At 44.4% G+C, this 21,162-nt stretch overlaps 1 protein-coding gene across 1 annotated transcript in view; it reads right to left on the bottom strand.

The window, feature by feature from the left end:
* The window catches only part of LOC148881581 (uncharacterized), a 33,393-nt gene extending 13,152 nt beyond the window's left edge, over nucleotides 1–20,241 (bottom strand). The window contains exons 1-6 of the mRNA XM_088989324.1: nucleotides 20,193–20,241; nucleotides 18,769–18,945; nucleotides 16,829–16,887; nucleotides 15,683–15,738; nucleotides 15,520–15,580; nucleotides 1,123–1,218 (exon numbers count right to left, since the gene is read on the bottom strand). Coding sequence (XP_088845450.1) covers nucleotides 1,123–1,218; nucleotides 15,520–15,580; nucleotides 15,683–15,738; nucleotides 16,829–16,887; nucleotides 18,769–18,945; nucleotides 20,193–20,241 — 498 coding nt within the window. The remainder of the gene's footprint in view (nucleotides 1–1,122; nucleotides 1,219–15,519; nucleotides 15,581–15,682; nucleotides 15,739–16,828; nucleotides 16,888–18,768; nucleotides 18,946–20,192) is intronic.
* Between the last annotated feature and the right edge of the window lie 921 nt (nucleotides 20,242–21,162).

Below are 21,162 nucleotides of genomic sequence, written 5' to 3'. Positions count from 1 at the left end.
ACACCCACCCCCATTTCAAGCTCAGATAACTCCAGACAAAGATAATTTAGGAATGACCTTTTTTGCTGTTGAAAGATCAGAGTCTAAGGGTTCTGAATTACCTTTTTCTGCTGATGAAAGAAGAGAGTCTAAGGTTTCTAAACGCTGTATTGAACGTTTATGTAGTCCTAAAACTCAATATTCTGTGGGTTCTGGAATTCAAGTGACAATGACAAAAACCCTGGCACTGTAGTGGACACATATTTGTACATCTTCTGGTAGTGAATGAGTTAAGAGAGGCTTAAATAAATATTGGAACTCAACAATCCATAACATCGCCGGACAAAATAGTCCAAATAAACGGTGGTTTGTATATCGCAATTTGATTCATACGTATCGGTGAGAATGACTCTTTTTCAAAACCACAAAAACTTTGACTGCTTTTCTACCAAGTAATTTTTTCCCTCCGGTGTGCACAAACAAACTACTAAAAGTCTTGCGTTTGTTGTGGGGTGGATGCGTTTGAAGCGCAGCAGGCGATGCATCAGTGTCACTCTTAAAACCAGTACGGAAAAAATAAAATAAAATACTGAATTATAAATAGTGATGCTCCAAACAACAAGCCCATCTGTGATTTGTGAAGATGTTTCTGGTGACTAAATAACGTTAGTGGCTCCAGAGCTGAAAATTGAAAGAAAACAAAAAGAAATATGAGAGCAGGCGTGTGCGTGCGCGCATGAAATATTCACGGAAGCAATTGGAGCAAGACAGCGTAGCGAGATAAAAGAGGCGCGGGTGCATCCCAGCGATATTTCGCCCAGTCGCGGTGCAAAAAAACGCTCCTGTGGTTTCCATCAAAATGGCTGTTGGTGAAATTATTTGCACATCACGCAGCACAAAAAAAAATGGAGTGGAATATATTTGACGCCTGAAAAGTGACGGCTTGTGGAAAACAAAACATTTTTTTTCTGTGGATAATAAAGTTACTACCATAGCTCTCAAGAAATCTCGATTTTGAATGTAACTGGCGAATGAATGACCCGTCAACTTTTTACTCGTTTACCACATGCGGGGGTCTTTTTTTTTTTTTTTTTAAAGGGCAGGAAAAGCTGATTCCTCTTGGCGTGATGGGCGGCGCATTACCTCATTTACCGCATGCAGGTTGCGGCCACGCTGGGTACTTCTAGCCCGAGGCGGCCACAAATCAGCCTTCATGCTTGGCGCAGCGCGAGCGGTCTGCTAATGGGAGAGAAAGAGAAAAAAAGGGGGGAGATATGAAGGAATTGGATCAATGACGGGAATATTTGGGCATGGAAATGATAGCAACTTTAGATTAGATTAGTAATCATAAAAATTAGAAAAAAAATGAAAAAATAGAGAAAAAAAACGATCCGTATCCATTCCACATGATGCACAACAACACAAAACTTGCCAATGGCTGCCTACTCGGGCGCCATCTTGGACTCTTAGGGGAAAATGTTAATAGCCGTCGCGGCTATAAACAAGACATGCGCTCGCCACACCGTGCTGTTTTTGTATCACCGGTGGTAACAATTAAGTCAGACTCAACTCATAAATTGACATCGGGCGATACACGGCTTCACGCCGCGGCTCAGATGGCAGAGTGGCCATTTTATTCTTGCAAGATTGCTTGTTCGATCCTTGTGACTCCAAACATGAGAGCGAATACTTCAATTGCCGCGGATGGGGATGAACATGGCCGCCAACTTTGTGCCACGTCATCGAATGGATGTCCGAAGTGAAGCGTCGACAACGGGTGGCAAATTGCTTTTTTTTTAAATGTTAGGTGGACAGGAGGGATGTTACTTACAATTGGCAGGGGGCGGGGGGGGGGGGGGGGGGGTATGAAATAGATGCAGAGGCTGAGGTAGAGCAAACACTGCGGCACCAGCTGCTCTCTGCAGCACTACAGAATTAAGCCTGGAGAAGGTGGCACTCGGGCGGACAGGGGGTTTGGGGGGGGGGGGGTCGGATCAAATCTTGGCGTCGCTCGACCGCCTCGACATCTGCGCGCCCTTGGAAAAAAATATATAAATAAAAAAATAAAGTTGGCAAACATCTGTCCTCTTCTCGTTCACCTTTATTTGTATTGCCAATAGCGCCGCCTCGTTTATTTGCTCACATTAAGTCACTCTGTTGTGACATAATAATCATAATAATAATACATTTCATTGATAAGGGCCTTTCAAAACTCTCAAGGTCACTTTACAGTCACAGGATAAGTTTTTCTGTGGGTGAGCAGCGGCAGCCAAATCGCTCAAATAGCTACAAAGCTAGTTAGCTAGCTAGTTAATAGATAGCTAATAATAATAACAGTCATAATAATAATAATATTGTATTTATAGCACCTCTCAAAACTTTCAAGGACATTATTAGCTAAGAGATAGCTAATAATAATAATAATAATAATAATAATAACTATTATTATTATAATACATTTCATCTACAAGCGCTCTTCAAAACTTCAAGGTCACTTGATAGTCACACGACATGTTAAATAGATAGCTAGATAGCTAGCTTGATAGCGAGCTAGATAGCAAGCTAATAGATAGCTATATAGATAGCCAGCTAGATAGCGAGCTAATAGATAGCTAGCTAGATAGCTAGCCAGCTAGGTGAGTCAAAGGTGGAGTCCTCCAACCCCTCCCCAACCCGGTATAACTTTTCTTCAGGGAGGACGGGGGGTGGGGTGGGGGGATCATATAAAGCAACCATCTATCTCCATTATGCCTCCCGAAATTGCTATTTGTCGCTTTGCAGGGGAAGAAATAATCAATATGTCTTGTGGAGGGGGTGGGGGGGTGGGCAGCGAGCGCATTAGACGGAAGCAAATTGATGTCTCTCGCCCCGGCGCTCTTCACTTTGCACACCGCACCGCAACTAATGGGAAGCCTCGCCGGGCAGCTGCCAGACAGGCACCCGGCGAGCGTAAAACGCTCGCCATTGTGTATGTGTGTGTGTGTGATAGGTAATTTGGCCGGCCAGCCGGGTTTGTGTGTCCGTCCGGCGTTGACGCCGTCTTATCTGTCGCAGCCATCCGGCGTGAGGTCTTGGGGGCTGTCACAGGCAGATAGCCCTGTCACCAGCCCGACGTCCCCCCTTCCCACCTCCTTCCCGAGGGCCTTGAAGGCTTCCTACAGCGAGTGACACTTCCAGAAAAATCCCCCACCTGATAAGTGCGCAGTAGACGGACGAACAGACGTGAGCGGTCCAATAGTCCATTTCTTCGCCCGGGTTTTTATTTCATTACACCTCTCCATCGCCCTCAATTTCCACTAGCAGCTGGTTTAACAAAATAAATAAATAATAAAACGATTGACTCGATTTTAGGTAAGAACGGGCTCTTTTATTAAATCGACTTTGCGCCGCTAAATCTCTCTGTCATCGGGTTTGCTTTGTCAACTCAAACGCGACAGAGCGAAGAAAAAAAAAAAACGGGACAGATCTTAAGTCATTCTCTGCCATTCCTGAATTTGACTTAGCGTGACTTGGAGCGCCAATCCTGAATTTGTTCCGGTTTTGCTTTTTCTTGCGATAAAGTGCCGGTCAGACCTCTAGCAGTGTATTTCCCCCTTCCACGAAGGGGCAGAATTTGCCTTTTGTGTCCATGTTAGCGCTTTGTTCCGGCTTCAGCGGTTATTAAAGCGCTATATAAATCAATATGTATTGTATTTTGTACATCTGCCCCCATTTCAAGCTCCAATAACTTCGACCCATGTAATTTAGGAATTAACCCTTTTTTTTTTCAAATAAAATCAGAGATTCTAAGGTTTGTTACGCTGCATTGAATGTTTATGTAGTCCTAAAACTCAATACAAGTAACATCTGACTTACGACCAGCTCGACTTACGACCACTACCTCCATTTTTAATTAATTCCACGCCAGGCACTGCAACGCGCTAGCAGGTCGACAACGTGTTCGAAAATTTTGGCCAGCCAGCCAGCATCTCACTCTCGCACCGTGTGTCATGGCACCAAAGGCGGGAGTTTGCGAGTCATTTAGCCTCCGAGTCTCTATTCAACATTTTGAATGGAGTTCAACTTACGACCATTTGGTCAGAACGGAACTCGGCCGTATGTCGGATGTTACCTGTATTTTGTGGGTCTTGGAATTTGAGTGACAATGACGGAAACCTTGGCACTGGAGTAGACATTTGGCAGTGAATGAGTTAACGGGGATTGCAAGCCGTCGCAAAAAACAATGCAAAGGGGGGAAGGAGGTGAGGGGGGGCTAGCGGCAGAATAATATCGACGCGGCTGTATTATAACGTTGAGGAATGAATATTTAAACAGAGCGGCGGATACGGTGACAGGCGCGGAATAAATTCATCTTTCTGTCATCCCCCCTCGCCGAATCAATCTCCGTCAGCGACAGCGGTGCGCTCGGAAGACGTCTGAAGACACAGGCGGGGTCGGGAGGGGGTGTGGTAGAGGGTCAAAACGGGATTCTTGATGATCTATTTGTTGGCGGCAGAGGGCGTTGGGGGCACGTCAATCTTCATTTGGCGCAACTGGAGACGTGTCGCACACGCTTGGTTACGTTTGGCGGAAAAAAATATTGAGCGACAAGAGAATTTCGGAATATTCTTGTTGGTGATTTATTCAGGCGTAGAAACGCGGAATACATTTGCGGGTATTAATAGATTCTCAAATGTCATTCTTTTTTTCGGTTCCTTCTCACTGGCACGTCGCCAAAGCGAAACAGGAGGAAACGAGACGTCACAAATACTCGGCGTTTACCTGCGAATGGGACGCGGGCGATAACGGCTTTTGACCAAGCTTTAAGCGGGAAGTGGGAAAAAAACTGGTGTTAATAATGCGATTAAGGTTGCATTGAAGTGACGCACTAAGCCACGACGGCGGTGACATTGAGCCGGAATGTACAATGCAAAGCGTCGCCGCCTAAGCCGCTTAATGGGATTCAAACATCATTAATTTGCTTTTTTTTTACACTTGTGTTTTTCAAAGCGCAAACGTGTCAAATGTCGGAAAGATTGAAGCCCCCGTGGCTGCTTATCTGCACGCCGCAGACCTGTGACGGTGCGGCGGCCGGTCCAAGGTGAACCCTCACCCCCCATCCCCAACGCCGCCTGCGCTGTCCCTGCACAAAACGTGTTGCAGATAAAAAATAAGGTAAGTCAATGTTTTCTTCAAAAGCTATGCTAACCGTTACTCCGCTAACCCCCTGGTGAGCCTTTCGCTAAAGTGACGAATGCAGGACGAATATAATATCAATGCGTGGTTGAGAGAAATGAGCTTTTCGCATCCATTGAAACAGCAGCAGCTTGGAATTGAAGCGGATTTACGTGGGGCAGGAGATGTGAGGCAATTTCTTTTCGTCAATGGATGCTACACCTTCCCGTTTGTGGTCAACCTTTAGCTTATAGCAGAGGTGCACATTTCACCATGATGTATGTCGCTGATCCATTGGTGAAAAGGACACTTTGATCCTCTCCTCTTTCATCTAGAACTGTTTCATACAACAAAGAGGGTGCAGAAAGTGCTTAAGATTGAATGACTGTGTATCTATGTTGTCATATTTTTTTGGTTCTTTTGACTTCAAAATGGCGCCGCGAGAATGGCTGTAACAGCAGCTCCTGTATTTTGTTTTTCTACCTCGTCCTTTCCTTTCCTCTTAGTTTCATCATTTTGCTGCTGTGAAATGTCAATTTCTCCATGGCGAGACTAATAAAGGCTAATCCAATCCGAACACATTAGCGGCATCGCTAATTTGCACAAAACCGCGCTAGCATGGCCATGTCGTGGGTCTACTCTGTTCATGAACCAACAGAGTTAAAAATAATAATAATAATCGGTAAATAAATAACATTTATCGTTTGAGTGAAAGATATCCTGTTGATCGTCAACAAACATTTTTTTTCGCAATCTAGTGATTTGTTTGCGAGGATGAAATGAAACACACCGCTTACTTAGAGATTCAACGCTAACGTGTTGCATTGACATTCAGTCCATGCAACGTTACGGCGGCCATTTTTTTCTGGCAATTGTAAAAGTGGTAAAAAAGGAAATGTTGACTCTCGAGGTCGACAAATTCGGCAATTAAACTTTGCGGTGAGCGTTCGTAGAGCGGCGACAAAGCCAGACGAACGTACGGCGGGAAGCGGTTGGCTGTTGCGACCTCGAGATAAAGCGTTTCTGGCTGGTGCTATTTCCGTGACTTTTGAATGTCAAGTCGGGAACCCCCGCGGGGGGATGAGGAACCTGCTTACCGTCAAAAATAAAGAAAAGCAAAACAACACGAAAAGGAAACAATAGCCGCGGAAATAATTTGGCGGGCGTCAGCGCGTGACAAAACGCGACAATGGCGCGGTGCCGCAGGTTAATTCGCTTTTTTTTGTTTTTTGATGGATGCGGAAGGCGCGGGGGAGAAACAGGCGGCAATTAGAAACGACCAAGAGTGAGAGCGTCGGCTCCCGCGTGCACCGCTGGGCATAAATGAGTCGAGCAGGCGGGGTTTGAACACAACGCTGCAGACACGCCTAAGACTCTCATTGTGTCCCTCGCTCGCTCGCTAATCCATTTCCACTCTAACAAGGCCGCCGCCGCCGCCGTCCACAAACGCAACCATGCAAGCGCCCGTCTGCCGGGTTTGGTTCCGATCCAGAGCGTTGACTTTCGGCAGCCATTTTAAGCTCCTCTTTGGCAACGCTAGCCCACCCTCCATGTTGGAACAAAACGAGGGAGGGCCTCTCTAGCGAATTCGGAATCTCACGCCCGAATAAGAAATAAGGCACAATTTAGCATCTGGCTATTAACTCATTCGCCATGACATCAAAAAATAATTTTAAAAAAATCCAAAAATTATGAAAATTTTATTCATTTAACTCATTCGCTGCCTTTCCCGAATTCATTCGGAAATTGAAAAGTATGACGTAGAGCGCCTTTCCCGAATTTGTTGGGGTTTTGGTTTATCTTGCGAGAGGTTGCCAATAAAGTGCTGGTCAGACCTCTGGCAATGTTTTTCCCTTCCACGAGGGTGCAGGATTTGCCTTTTGTCCATGTCAGCGCTTTGTTACAGCTTCGGATGTTGTTCAAGCGCTATATAAACCAATATGTATGTATTTTGTACACCTGTCCCTATTTCAAGCACAGATAACTCCAGACCCATATAACTTAGGAATTAACTTTTATTAAAATAAAATGAGAAAGCCTAAGGTTTTTTTACGCTATATGGAATGTTTATGTAGTCCTAAAACTCAGTTTTCTGTGGGTTCTGGAATTTGAGTGAGAATGACAAAAACCCTGGCACAGGAGTGGACACATGTTAGCACATCATCTGGCAGTGAATGAGTTAATATGCTCAAATCTAACTTCCAGGGGGGCACAAGGACAATTGTCACCTTTACGCTATCTCCCCGCCTCGCTAAGACAAAGTGCGCCCTTGCAGTTTGGCCCGCAACACCTCCCTCCCACCCCGCCATCAAAGTGACAAAGTCGCCGGCGGGGCCGCGCGACACCCACGAGGAGACAATGTGCGAGATGAGATAAAAATGTGAAAAAGAGGGCGATAAAACGTGATTGCCGAACACTTGGAGGTGGGTTTCAGGTGACAAACTTTGCAGGAGTGCAATGTTGGAGTGGCGGATCCTCGATTGGACTCATCATTGAAAATGGCTGTCCTGTTGCTCGTTCATGTTTGTGTTCTCTCCAAAATTAAAACGGAATGGCACCGTTTCCAAACACATGAAGAATTCATGGCAATGTACAGGAAAAAAAAACACATTGAAAAACATAGCTATAGCCTGGAATCCCACAGCAGCTTGGGTGGCTCTGATTACCCCCGCCCACCACCACACCACCTCCTTTCACAGCTACCATGTTGAATGCGACTGTACGCTAGCCCAAAGGCAGACGCAGTAAATATGAGCACGAAAAAAACTCCAGACAATAAGAAGGCTGCACCTCAATAACCGCTCCGCTGTAGTTTAGCGGAAGTGGGGTAGTGGGGGGTGCTGCTTATTGGTTTAATTCTCAAAATAAACTGCGATGGGCGGCTGCAAAAGAGCAAACAACTGAGGGGCTTGAGGTGGGGGGATTGAAGGCGTTTATGTGCTCAAAATCCAATCTAGCATATTTTTCGACACGTACAGAAGGCCTAGAGTAAATATTAACACGCCATTCCATTGGGAACCAATGTGGCCAACACCATACTGTTTTTTTTTGGCACACAAGCGTTAAGTAAACAGAGCTGAATAGACGAGAAAAGATTGGCTTGTTTTGGATAGCTTCCATCTTTTTTTGGCTAGTTTAAATGCTATTGTATTTAGCGGGGTTTCGTGTCGCCGGGTAATTATTCATATTATTTGTTATTTAGTTTTTGTTGTTTTGACTTCAAAATGGCCCCGCGAGAGTGGCTTCCTTTGTAGCCCCTGTATTTTGTTTTTCTACTTCGTTCTTTCCTTTCCTCTTAGTTTCATCACTTTGCTGCTGTGAAATGTCAATTTCACCACTGTGAGACTAACAAAGGCTAATCCAATCTAATCTAATCAACGGATCTGCACCAAGTGAACATCTCGCCATCACAAACGTCACATTTCTATTTACATTTTGGAGCAACTGGAGATTCTCGATGGAGGATTGGCTAAGTCCATAGCAGTGGCAGGCCGTGCATGTCACTCCTAAGGCTATCTATTGGCTATATATTAGCTAGCTAACTGGCTGTGTATTAGCTAACTATCCAGCTAGCTAGCTAGCTTTCTATCTATTTGAATTATTCCGGGTTGAGTGAACGCTGGCGCATGTGGCTGCCGCTGCTCACCGACAGAAAAACATATCCTGTGACTGTAAAGTGACCTTGAGAGTTTTGAGAGGCGCTAAAATGTATTACTATTATTATTTGTAACCATTTTCGTTCATCCTCCACCGCCCCCCACCCTTCCCGACGAATATGAACGACGCCGACAACAAGCCCCAACACGTTGCTCGAGTTGTCGTATATTTTTTTAGCCCGTTCAACAGATGACTTTGCCGCCGTGATAATGTGAAGCCTCTATCTTCGGCGGGAGCTGTGACGTCTATTAGATCTATAAATCATGTTAGCCGGCGGATGGGGGTGGGGGTGGGAGGCCTGCGGTGAGAGCTCAGGGTCATAAATCTCATTACCTGAGACGGCTGGCAACACCCCCCACCACCGGCGCTAGCTTTCACACTGTCCTCAATCTCTCCTATTATCAGCTGACCTTGACCGCCAAAGCCGACACTTACACTCCATCACGGCCGCGCGGGGTTGCGTTCCCGTCTCTTGCGTAACCTGACATACATTTTTTTGCTAGCGTCAATTTGTTAGCATCTCCCTAATGCCGTTTACGGAGATTTGTGAAGTTAAACAGCTAACGCGTAGCCATCAGTTCAGACGTTCGCTAACATTTAAAAGTGACGGGAAGAGAAAGGTGTGAAGCGATCCAGACGCGTCGCCATAATTATGGGATGCCTGCTGATTGCACGGACCTTTTATTAATTTTACAGAAATAAACGAGAGGGTAAAGGCGCCAATCTTACGCTGTCATTTTCTTCCGCCGAGAGCCCATCAGCACCTCCCGTCTAAAAATACGCAGCGCGTCTTGCATACATCTCGTAAATTGACTAGCATACTAACTTACCTAGCCAATCAGCTTCTTTGTGCAATCGGGCATTAGTGTATTTTTTTTTCTCCAAAGATGCATTGACTAGCATGCTAACTTACCTAGCCGACCAGATTCTTTGTGCAATCAATCATTAGCGCAAGTTTATTTTTTTATCCAAAGATGCATTAACTAGCATGCTAACATACCTAGCCGACCAGCTTTTTTGTGCAATCAAGCATTAGCAATTTTTTTAATCAAAAGATACATTGAGTAGCATGCTAACTTACCTAGCTGACCAGCGTCTTTGTGCAATTAAGCATTAGTGCGCATTGATTTTTTTTTCCAGCGATGTATATTCAAATTTATAGCTGCTAGCTTTAATAAATGTATATCTTGAGGCGATATAACAAAATGTTGTGTTTGCCCGTTTTACAAACGATTCTTGTTTCAGATCCAAAACGGTTTGGATATCAAAAGCCAACAATCAGAACATTAAAGTAAAAAAGGCGGACGTCGAGGGAACGCTACGGTCAACCGGGGCAATTTTTCTCGGTCGGACGGCCAAAAGAAACTTTTTGGGGAAAACTTTACTAAAGAACAAATCTCATGTAGGTCACACACTTTTTCATTGGGCTCTTTATCTTCTTGCCCGCCGCCGCCTACGCGTGGCCGTCAAAACAGACATAATGAATGTTTGACATCCAAACGGAGTCGTTTGCCGCCTGCAGTCTCAATATCTCTTTGACTCTTTTGGCTGTGTTGTCCACTTCTTCCCCCATAACCCGCTTTGTGGGCTCCAGCTCGGTTACTCTCCCAGTTAAAAGCGTGAAAAAGCTATTTTTTGGGCCGCCACTAGAAAAATGATTTGGTATAATTTCATCTGTGGCCTGCGGAATATGATGGTGGCGTGCGCCCAGTGATCTTCTATAAACATTGAAATGATTTCGCTGAAATGGAACGGGAAAATTTATCAAATTAAAAGAGTCCTTGTGCGAACTGGGTGATAATTTCAGTCTTCTTCTTTACATCATCTCCCGCCCTCACCCCCTCCATTTTCCTTCCTCCACTGCCTCTTAATGGATTTTCATGCCTGGAGCACATTCAGGGCCGGCGCGGGAATATTCGGCATTATGGTATATCTGTCGGCCGCCGTAATAACTTATATGGCAACACTCTCGGTTATCATCCCTACCCCAAAAGCGTCAGCGTTCCCCTAAGGAGCCTTTGGGAAGACGTATTTTCAAACTGTTTTATTTTATTTTTTTATTATTTATATTTATACATAAAATAAGGTGTATTTTGTATAGTTTTTTTTTCGTCGAAAATTATGTTTTATGGGGACCCGCGAACGAATTAGTCTCATTTTCAATGGTTTCTAATTGGAAATGAATGTTTGGCAGACGAACTTTTCGCCTTACACACACTTTCTGGAAACCTATTAAATTCGTAAGCTGAGGTCGCACTGTATGAGCGTGCATAAGCTAACTTGATCTATTTCAGTTATTCCCGGTTGAACGGGGTCAAAGTTGCTGGATACCTAGCTAGCTATTGCTATCTATTAGCTGTATAACTAGCTATCTTGCTATCTATTAGTTATCTATTAGCTAGCTAGCTATCTTGATCTATTTGAGATATTCCCAGTTGAACGGGGTCACAGTTGATGGCTACCCAGCTGGCTATCTATTTGCTATCTATTAGCTGCCTAACTAGTTAGCTTGCTATCTATTAGTTATCTATTAGCTAGCTAGTTAACTTGATCTATTTGAGTTATTCCCGGTTGAGTGAACGCTGGCGCATGTGGCTGCCGCTGCTCACCCACAGAAAAACTGATCCGGTGACTGTAAAGTGACCTTGAGAGTTTTGAAAGGCGCTTAGAAATGAAATGTATTATTATTTGTATTATAAAAACTACAATAGTGACTGCAGTTGCGTGATGCATCCATTACATGGAGCTATGTTACATTATAACTTTATTGATATTAAACTTTTCTTTTCTGGAAAGTAGTAATTTTTCGTTTGACTAGGGGAGTTAAATCCCGGCGTGTATCGAGAAAGGGTACACGTAATCATGAGTAATTTCCTCCCCCTCCTACGCTGACTTTTCCTGATTGCAAAAGGCACTTGTGGCACCATCATTCAGTTCCGCTCCAGCAGGCGCAGGAACACCAGAGGGGCAGCCTAGTCGCTCGTTTGTTTTTTTTCCTGTGTCTCTTCCCATCAGAGGGGAGCAGGGCTCATTAGCGTTTTGGCCCCTGTGGGGTCCCGGAGCCCCGCAACCTACCCGGCAAAAATCTACCTCCAATGGCCCCCTGGGTTGGGAGCCCAAAACACAACAAGCCGTTGCTGGCGTCCCTATTGCCTGAATCTTTACACTTGAAAAACACAATTATGCTAATAGCGGGAATCATTTGCCATTCCATCTCTGATTTAATGCGGCCTTTTAGTGGGAGAAAGCTAATTAGAGGCTTCAATTAACATGCGCGACACAAACCGGAGAGAAGTGCGAAGGAGCATGTCGATCAACGCTGGGGGAGCGTGGCGGCGAGAGTGGCCGACGAGCGGGTGAAAGGGAGTCTGAAAGGCATGCAAATGAGACACGCGACCACCGCCGAGATGGGGGGGGGGGCGGTGTTGGTAGCAGGGGGGTGCGCGGATCACTGCCGCGACGACACCTTCTGTAAATATCAACGTGACCCGGAGACAGAGCGGAGTCATCTCATTAACGCTGACAGAAAGGTGTCCCTGGTGTCGAGGGGGGGGGGGGGGGTCGGCAGTCAATGACGCAACCTCAACTCAACTCGGGTGCAATCATTAAAGCCCCCCACCACCCCCACCCCTGTCAAAGCGCGGTATTCCGGGCTGTGATCCGCTAGTTCCTTGGAATTTTATGTGCTGAGGCACCATGGCACCATGTGGACGGAGCAATTTACTATGGAGCAGTGGTGGGCCGTCAGCTCTTGCTAGGCCTTCTCTGCTGGGCTAAAAATGTCTGAATCACAGACTAATGTGAATTTTATTTCATCCATGAATTCGTGTGAAATAATATTCAATTGTCTTTCAGCTTCCCTTCTTTGCTTTTCCCCCGTTGCGCAGCTTCCAGACAAGTGTTTTCATATTTAAGCATTTAACCAATCACATTTCAACCATCATTTGTGACCAGGATTAGAAATCAACCTGGACGCCTTCACAATTAGTTCTGCAGGCCCTGAAGCATAACAATGTCGATGACACTGTTGTTTTAACCAATCAGAGTTCAAGTTGGCAACTGAAGGCGCTGGGAACGTTTTCCCAAAATATGATTGGCTAGTCACCAGACGCTAGTGATAAGCGCATAAAGGCCAGAGCTAGCACATTGTATCTGTAGCAAGCAGCATCAGCAAATATATTGTTGTGTCGATTTAATAGCGATTTTGGCTGAAGGAGAAGGAATGGATTTGGTTGCAGATATACTGTTAAAGCCATTTCCAAGTTGGACTTTTCAAAGAATAGATGGACATCTTTAATAATAATAATAATAATACATTTAACTTCTAAGCGCCTTTCAAAACTCTCAAGGACACTTTACAGTCACAGGATTATTTTGGGCGGGTGTTGGACAGCTCCGAAGCGAGCAATAAAAGCAAATAATATACCAATTTTAGGAAGTTATCGTGAATCCATGCGTACTTGGTAAAAATTTTAACAGTTTAAATACAATATTTCATAAATTTTCTTATTTCCTGGGCAACGACACCCTCTAGTGGACGTGTAGTCATATCACACCACACTCGCAGCTAATTGATTCCGACATAGCATTACTGAAGGCCTCGGACTGACATACACGGCCCACCGCTGCTATGGAGTAAGCCGATGCTCCATTGAGCATCTCCAGTTGGTCCAAAATGTTGCCAAAATTATGTTTTGGGATATTTTTAAGCAATTTATGTCAACGGAAAAAAATAAATACAAATTTGGAAGCAATAAATGGTTCAAAATGTCGGATTATTTAAGTAGCTGGTGCAGGGTTGGGTGGGTGAGGGGGGCAGATTGCAAATGGCAGATGAAAAATGGCAACATGGTGCAAAAGGCCGCGAGCAAACACATATGCCGCTTTTATTGACTTTGACTAAGCTTTCTGCGCTCTCAGAATCGCTTCATAGGCGCTTGGATATTCAATTGAAAAGATATTTTAGGAGGTGCGGGGGGTGCGAGGGGGGGTTATTCACTCCCTTTATTTGCCTCCCTTAAGTGCTTTGTGTTTCTTTGGGGCGGATTTCATTAAGAGGCGAAAAGTGAAGAGGATTACATTTTCTGTTGCGCTGCCTTCAATTGAGATTGGCTTCGGAATATTATCGGATATTTTTCATTTTGTTGCAGAGTACTATGGATATTAGCGCTGCTAGATGTTGATTTAGTTTTTTAAAAATAAATATTTGCGATTTCTTTCACCCCAAGAGTCGTCGCAATCATCGCCGTAGTCCCTATTCGTATTTATTTTTGTTGCTAAATCTCTCTTGGCAGAAATTTGTTGACATATTCCGACATTTTTTTTAAATATTAACCCTCCGGCTGTCCCACTTGGGGATTTGTGCAGCAGCAGCAGCAGCAGCAGGCTGGGGGGGGGGGGTTCAGTCGTGAAAAGTAAAAAAAGTGGAGATTCTTGGATGTTTGAGTTTGTCCCACTTTAAAATTCATTGAAAATCTGTCCCCTCAAGTCCTGCGTATGGGTTGCCGTTTTTATTTTTTTACTCCCTCCCAGTCTGACCTTTCAGGATACTGTGCACACATATCGGAAAATAAATAATAAATGCCTGTTTTCCCACCCGTACCGGGTATTGAACGGAAAGGCTGGGATTTACGAGGTGCTGAATACAAAAGCGGGAGGCGGTTGTGGGTGGGGACTTGCAATAAAACATCATCAATTCCAGAAAGGATCGTTTGTCTTGTCACGAGCGAGACGTGGAAACGCTGCTCACACTCTATAATAGCTCATCCAAACTGCCATTGATCATTTCCTTTTCGGGATTTTCTGCTGTTTGGGCTGCAGTTGGCGGAAAGCGCAATTTTGATTGGATGATAATGACCTAAGGTGGCCGTTGATGTTCAATGAGCAATTTTGATTGGATGGTAGACGATGTCGAAAGAGGTTAACGCCCCTTTTTAAATAAGCCCGACGAGTATCGTAAACTTCATGTTGAATGCAATGAAACAATACCATCGATGAAACTGTGGCACTTTGACAAGGCCCATGCTAACGTTATCATCAATATAACTTCGGCGAGAGACCGCAGAAAGCAAGTGTGGAAGCTAATGAGCCGTGTGCAGGCTAGCTAGCAGTAACTTTGCGTCTGGACCTGGCAAGTTGACTTCCATTCCGATTGTTTGGCTGGATTTTTACCAATCATGAGGAACGGAAAACAGTTCATGCTAATGGTGAGTACTATCACTAAAGTTATTTTAAATCATACATTCTGACATTTTGTTGAAAAGTGTGTGAGTCTCTCACTGAAAAACATTTGTAAATATTTTACTTTCATAATAATAAACATAATAATACATTTCAAAACTCTCAAGCTCACTTTACAGTCACAGGATCAGTGTTTCTGTAGCTGAGCAGCGGCAGCCACATGCGCCAGCGTTCACTCAACCCGGAATAACCCAGATAGAAAGAAAGCGAGCCAGCTAGCTAATAGATAGCTAGCTAGATAGCTAGATAGCCGTATAGCTAATAGCCAGTCAGCTCGATAGCTATCCAGCGGGCCAGACAGATAATAGATAGCTAGATAGCCATCCAGACAGACAGACAACAGATAGCTAATAGAAAATAAATAGCAAATAGATAGCAAATAGCTAGCTAGCTAGGAGTGTAGCGTTCTCTCAACCCGGAATACCTCAAATAGATAGAAATAGATTTATGGCTCTCTGAGTCACTGCACTAAGGGCAGTGAAGGCCCACCTGTGTGCTCTGGAGGGGGGTCCTCGAGGCGGTTTTCACGTCTTCGTTGCAGCGTCCGGACCTAATGGGACAACGTTGCGACGTTACAGGGCCGTCAAAATGTACTTTGGAGTCAATTTGGAGCGCGTACTAAAGTGGCGTTGAACAACAACTGATACTTAACTGGTTCAGACGAAGGTTGAAAGGATGAAAGCGGTTCCACCGCCGCAATATGGCCGCCTGGAAATATGACAAATGAGTGATTGGGATGCAAAATCCAATTGCAGACATTTTTTTTTTAAAACAGGGCGCCTTCATTTTCATATCTGTGTGCAACAAGCAAGAGAATTCTCATCAAGAGCGTACACTGTATTTGATATAAATCTGGAAATCAATATAGCGCGCCCAGGCCGGGATGAGAAAAAAAAGGTGATGTTGCCAAGGCTGGCGTCAGAAGGGCCTTTATAGTGAACTTGATTAAAAGAAAATTGCTTTCAAGTTGCTCTCGGCAAGCCGCGAGGTTGAGTGGGTGAACGCTTTCATGCGGCGCCGCTTGAGTTTGCCAAACTGGGCTCAGGGAAACAAGATGAAAAAAAAATGGCGTCAAAGCGCCCGAGGACGGCGAGCGTACGCTGGTAACGGCGAGCGTTAATATTACTTTGGATTTTATTATAATTAAAAAAAAACATTTTTAGGGGGTGTTCGATGTTCAAGGAGGAAGTGCGCATGCACTTATTGTCGCGATATATTGGAAATTCCTGATCATTACTGTCAATCATCCAATTGCGTGCGCCGGCGATATTTGTGAGCCTCACGCACCTGACAGGAATATCAGATTCAAGAGCGCCCCCAACCCCAACCCCCACCCCACTCCTCATCCCCTTTAATTTTCTAGCCATCGAAAAGGAGGAATTTGAATGACAGTCGCATATCAAGCGTCTTTTGCCTGAAACATTCGCACAATTGGCTTTTAATGGACGCCGGTGAATAATTCAACTACTTCATTTTTTTTTAAAGGAGCCTGATTTTTTTTTTTATTCGCCCCCCCCTCCCCTGCTAGCTGCCCTTTAGTATTTGAATAGGATTGTAAATCCATGACTGAACTGGTTTTAACTTTAACAGCTGCTTTTAAAAAATTACACCCCTCCACCCCAATCCCCTGCAGCTACACAGGGATGCTAATGGACTGTGACTAACAGGTGCTTCTGCACCGTTAATCCGCATGGAATGAAAAAAATGGCAGATTTAATATATTAACACATTTCTTGGCTGGTGACCTCGCAAACGGAAGAACCGCTAGAGCGCGCGGCGACGTGTTATCAGGACTTACCAGAGACAAACAATCATCGAGAGCCGTGGCGGCCCCGGTGTGAGGTAACTGGCACGCGGCTGTTGGGGAAGAAACGTAAAGTTATTGCGGGTTCTTGTTTTTATTATGGAGTATTTTGATTCAAAACATGCTAAGCTAAGCTAGCGTTCACGTGAGTTATTTTACAAGGCTAAAAAAAATCATAGCGATGTAGCCCGCAGACGGACCGCTTTGATTGACGAGCCCGAGTCAAAATGGAGGCAGGGTGGTCCACGTACGGTGGACCACTTCCTGTATCATCATCGGTCATCTTTCTGACCGCCTGATGTCGTCCATTTTTATCTGTAAAGAGGTCAAACTGACTACGCGCTACAAGGTCATCCCGACCTCACCTAGCATCAAATAGTCTCAACTTTTCCAATCTATCGTTTGCGATCAAACTGAAGATTAACCCAGAGAAGCTTATCTAAATGGTAAGAATGAGATTGAAACAGTTCAGACAGTCTTTTAAGTCCTTCCCATCTCCACCCACAGCGCGCAAAACCTCGCTAACCCCCCCCCCATCCACCACTCCTGGGGCGTATCAATATTCATAAGTCTGCCGGGTGTCTTTTTATTTATTTTTTTGTGTGTGTGCGCGATGACTGTCTCATTAGCCTTTGATTCCCTTCGTCAGCGCCCAACAACACAAGCGGCGTTTGAAGTGCGCCGAACAGCTGCTCGCATTGATCTCCATTCCGCTTTCTATACGGGTGGACGGATTGCAGCCTGCGGGGGCGACGATGAATATACGCCATGTAGTAAATAGCTGCTAGGCTACCTTTTTCCCGCCTTGGCGTGTCAATCGTCACACTTGTTACGTGCCAAATGAACGACATTAGTCGTGTTAGTCATTAGTCAATCAACGCTACGTTACAGATTTGTTAAGTTAGACAAACGTCGTAAACGATTATTTGAAAACCGGTCCGGGTCGCTTTCACGTTTTTGGTTCTCAGGACCCTGACGAGTCTAATGACATCATGAAATGCACATTGGCACCGCGCTAGAGTACTCAATAGTTGCACAATAGCTTTGTGTACGGCAGTATGCGTCGCATTAAAGAGCACACTCATCTATTATACGATCAAGAAATGAAGATCGAGGGAGGCACGAGGGTCGGCGGATCGATATGGCTGATAACATTAGGGTGACTTTATAGGCACTAATGAAGAGAGTGGCGGACCGATTGTGAGACCGCACAAAAGGTCTGATGGCAGATAAGCCCATTTTCGCCAAGGCTGCACACATTTACGGGCGAGAGAGAGAAATAACGAAGCCGCAGGTTCGAGGAATTCTGACGGTGAAGTTACATGATAATCACAAATACGGTATTTTTAAATTCGGATCCACCAATAACAACGAAAAATTTTCTGCCAGGAATGTGCGATTGTTCTAAAACGCTATCAGTCTTCAAATATACAACGTCTGCAAGAATCAAGACAAGAGTGCGAAAAATACAACCCTCCGCATCCTGCTCACTACCTTTTCCAGCTACTCCATTTAAACAGCTACTTTTCCCGTCATCATTAACTCTCTAAACAGTAACCCCAACCTAACAGTCCAGTGCCTCTTTTGCAATTTTGTAGCTCGTAGCTCCAGTTCTATACTCAATTGAACTAGTGTCTGCTTGATACTTTGCACTTTGTCTCACAGTTGTTCCCGAGAGGTACCACTTAAATTAAGCAATTCGATTAGATTAGCATTTCTTAGTGTCCTCCATACTTATTTGTCATGTCCTTTTTTAGGATACTAGAACAGCGTGTTCTACCAGAGACAAATTCAGTGTGTGTTCTACACACTTGACCAATAAAAATGATTCTGATTCATTTTGCCTAGCGCTCAGTTAAAAAAAAAGCCTAGCTACGATAACGCCACGTAAATATGATCACATATGATGGAAAAAGTGGGGGGGGGGGTCATACCTGAGAGCAGACATCGTTGCTGAAACTTGGGAGGCGGTGAAGGCAGGAACTTGTCGGCTCGGCGCTGGAGACTGAAGAGGAAATGCTGCTGCTGCTGCTGTCGCCTTCGCCTCTTCTTTGCCTCTCGCTCAACTTGCGTCTCGCTATCAAACCTCTCCGCGGTTCGCCCAACACCCCCTCCCCTCCACACACCCACCCCTTTTTTTTCTTTGCTCCTCCCCGTCCCTAACACCCCCCCCCCCCCACACACCTTTTCTCCGACACCGCCCTGCTCCTCAAACTTCAAATAAAAACTAGTTGCAGAAGCTTTGTTGCAATGGAGAGCAAAATCACACCATAATAGATAAGTCGCACATTATTGGAATTATCAATATTGTGCAAATTATCGTGTTTTATGTATTATGTGGGTAAATTACAGTGATACCTCAGATAACGAACATAATTGGTTCCCAAAAAGTGTGTGTAAGGTGAAAAGTGTGTCTTCCAAACATTAATTTCCCATAGGAAACCATTAAAATTAGAATAATCCGTTCCCAGGTCCCATTAAAACATAATTTTTGACTAAATAAGCCTTAAAACCACACAAAATATATCTTATTTTACATATAATAAATGTGCGATTGGATTTAAATTAAAGAAATAAACTGTACTGTATAATAAAGTCATTTTATTTACCTTTGTGATGGTTGTTGTCAATGGATGTAGCAATGGTCGACTTTGACAATGAAGCATACTGGTACTGGGACGCTAAGTCACACAAACGCACACCTCGTTCGTGTTTTTCGATGATCTCCTTCTTCTGATCGACCGTCATTTTCTTTTGTGTCCTTTTCGGCTTAACACGAGCCTGTGGTGGGGTCTTTTTCAGACCCATAATAGCAAAAGTACTCCACACGATAACAAACCACATCTGCACTCAGAGGGGGGGGGGGGTGAGGAAAACTAGTTTGCCAGCCACTGTGGCGCTGTGTGGTTTGGTTCGTTTGCCAAGATTAGATTCTCGGGAATTTAAAGTTCGTAAGGCGAAAAGTTCGTAAGATAAAGCGTTCGTAAGCCAAGGTATCACTGTATATGTAACATACAAAGTCTATATTTGTTATATTATTAAAAGTAATGGCGAAAATTGATGTTTACAAGTGGCCTTCCGAAATCATTATAGTCTCTTGTTGAAATACAATACAATACAATACAATACAATACATATTGATTAATATAGTGCTTGATTGTGATTAGTAATAATTATGATATTTTAGTGTTAGAATCGCATAAGGTGCCTCAGATGTCTAATGGGCTGCAAAATGGTGCTTGGATTAAAACATAAATCAAGTGAGGCACTTAGCAAAGTGCTTTTGGGTAAAAATAAAACCTTTTTACAGCTGCGCCTCTTTTCTGCTTTGAATGGTGTATCAAAATTCAGTTGTTACCTCCCAAAATTTTCAGTCCAGATGACCGCTGGTGGATTCCGTAGCCCATCCCGGTCTTTTTTCTCCCCATCGAGAACCCTCCACTGCCTCTGCCCCTGTTTCCATAGTGACACTTTCCCCGACTCGGGCTCCACATAATCAAGTGAGCCAGGGTGGGGGGTTGCAGGCAAGCGTTGGGGGAACCAGGAGCAGGGGGGGCTGAAGGAATGGCAAAGATGAAGAAGATGAGGGGAGGAACTGGAGGGTAGGGGGGGTAAACAGCAGCAAATAATGAACACAAAAGAACGTCGGCGACGGTCTGTTTGCTTCAAACGTTGCATTTGCCGCATGTTGGGTTCAGATCAGGTGCTTGACAAAGAGCGGCATATGGCTGACGTCATTATCACGTTCATCAAACAACAGGGCGGCCACTTGTGCGTGGTGTCATGCTCCCAGCAGCGAAGAGATAAATCATAAGAGGTGATCAATCTGAATATTAATGGCAAAATGTGGTTAAGTCACTCATGGTCCCCAGGAGAAGGACTCCTCATGATTCCGGATGGGGTTTTTTCTCCTCCCCTATAGCTCCTGGATGGATTGCATTGAAAATGGACTTTGACATTCACAGTTTTAAGACGATAAAACCCAATGGCTTTCCGTGAGCTTCCTTCACTTCATCGTATAAAACGTGATCTAAAATATCATGGTTGGTATGACGAGCTAAAAGCAAAATGGATAGAGACACGCTTAAGTGAAAATTGGAGCAGCATCACCAATTCGAGTGCAACTAAATAGCATTTCCCCCCATCAGCCACATTTTAACGATAATGTCAAGTCTTGAGCTGTAATTTGCAATTAGTGAGCACATACGTTTAAGTCTATCTCAGTTTAGATGTATTTTTGTCAGCTTAATGAAGAGCACACGGTTAAAAGCGCTAGCATAAATTCGCCAAATAGCAATTAGCAAACGTGTTATTAGCTTACTTTCACG

Source organism: Hippocampus bargibanti, linkage group LG22, assembly GCF_051943395.1.
Source record: "Hippocampus bargibanti isolate YZ-2025 linkage group LG22, ASM5194339v1, whole genome shotgun sequence".
In the NCBI taxonomy this organism is placed as follows: Eukaryota; Metazoa; Chordata; class Actinopteri; order Syngnathiformes; family Syngnathidae; genus Hippocampus; species Hippocampus bargibanti.
The sequence above is the reverse complement of the archived record's forward strand: the minus strand, read 5'-3'. Positions and strand labels throughout refer to the sequence as shown.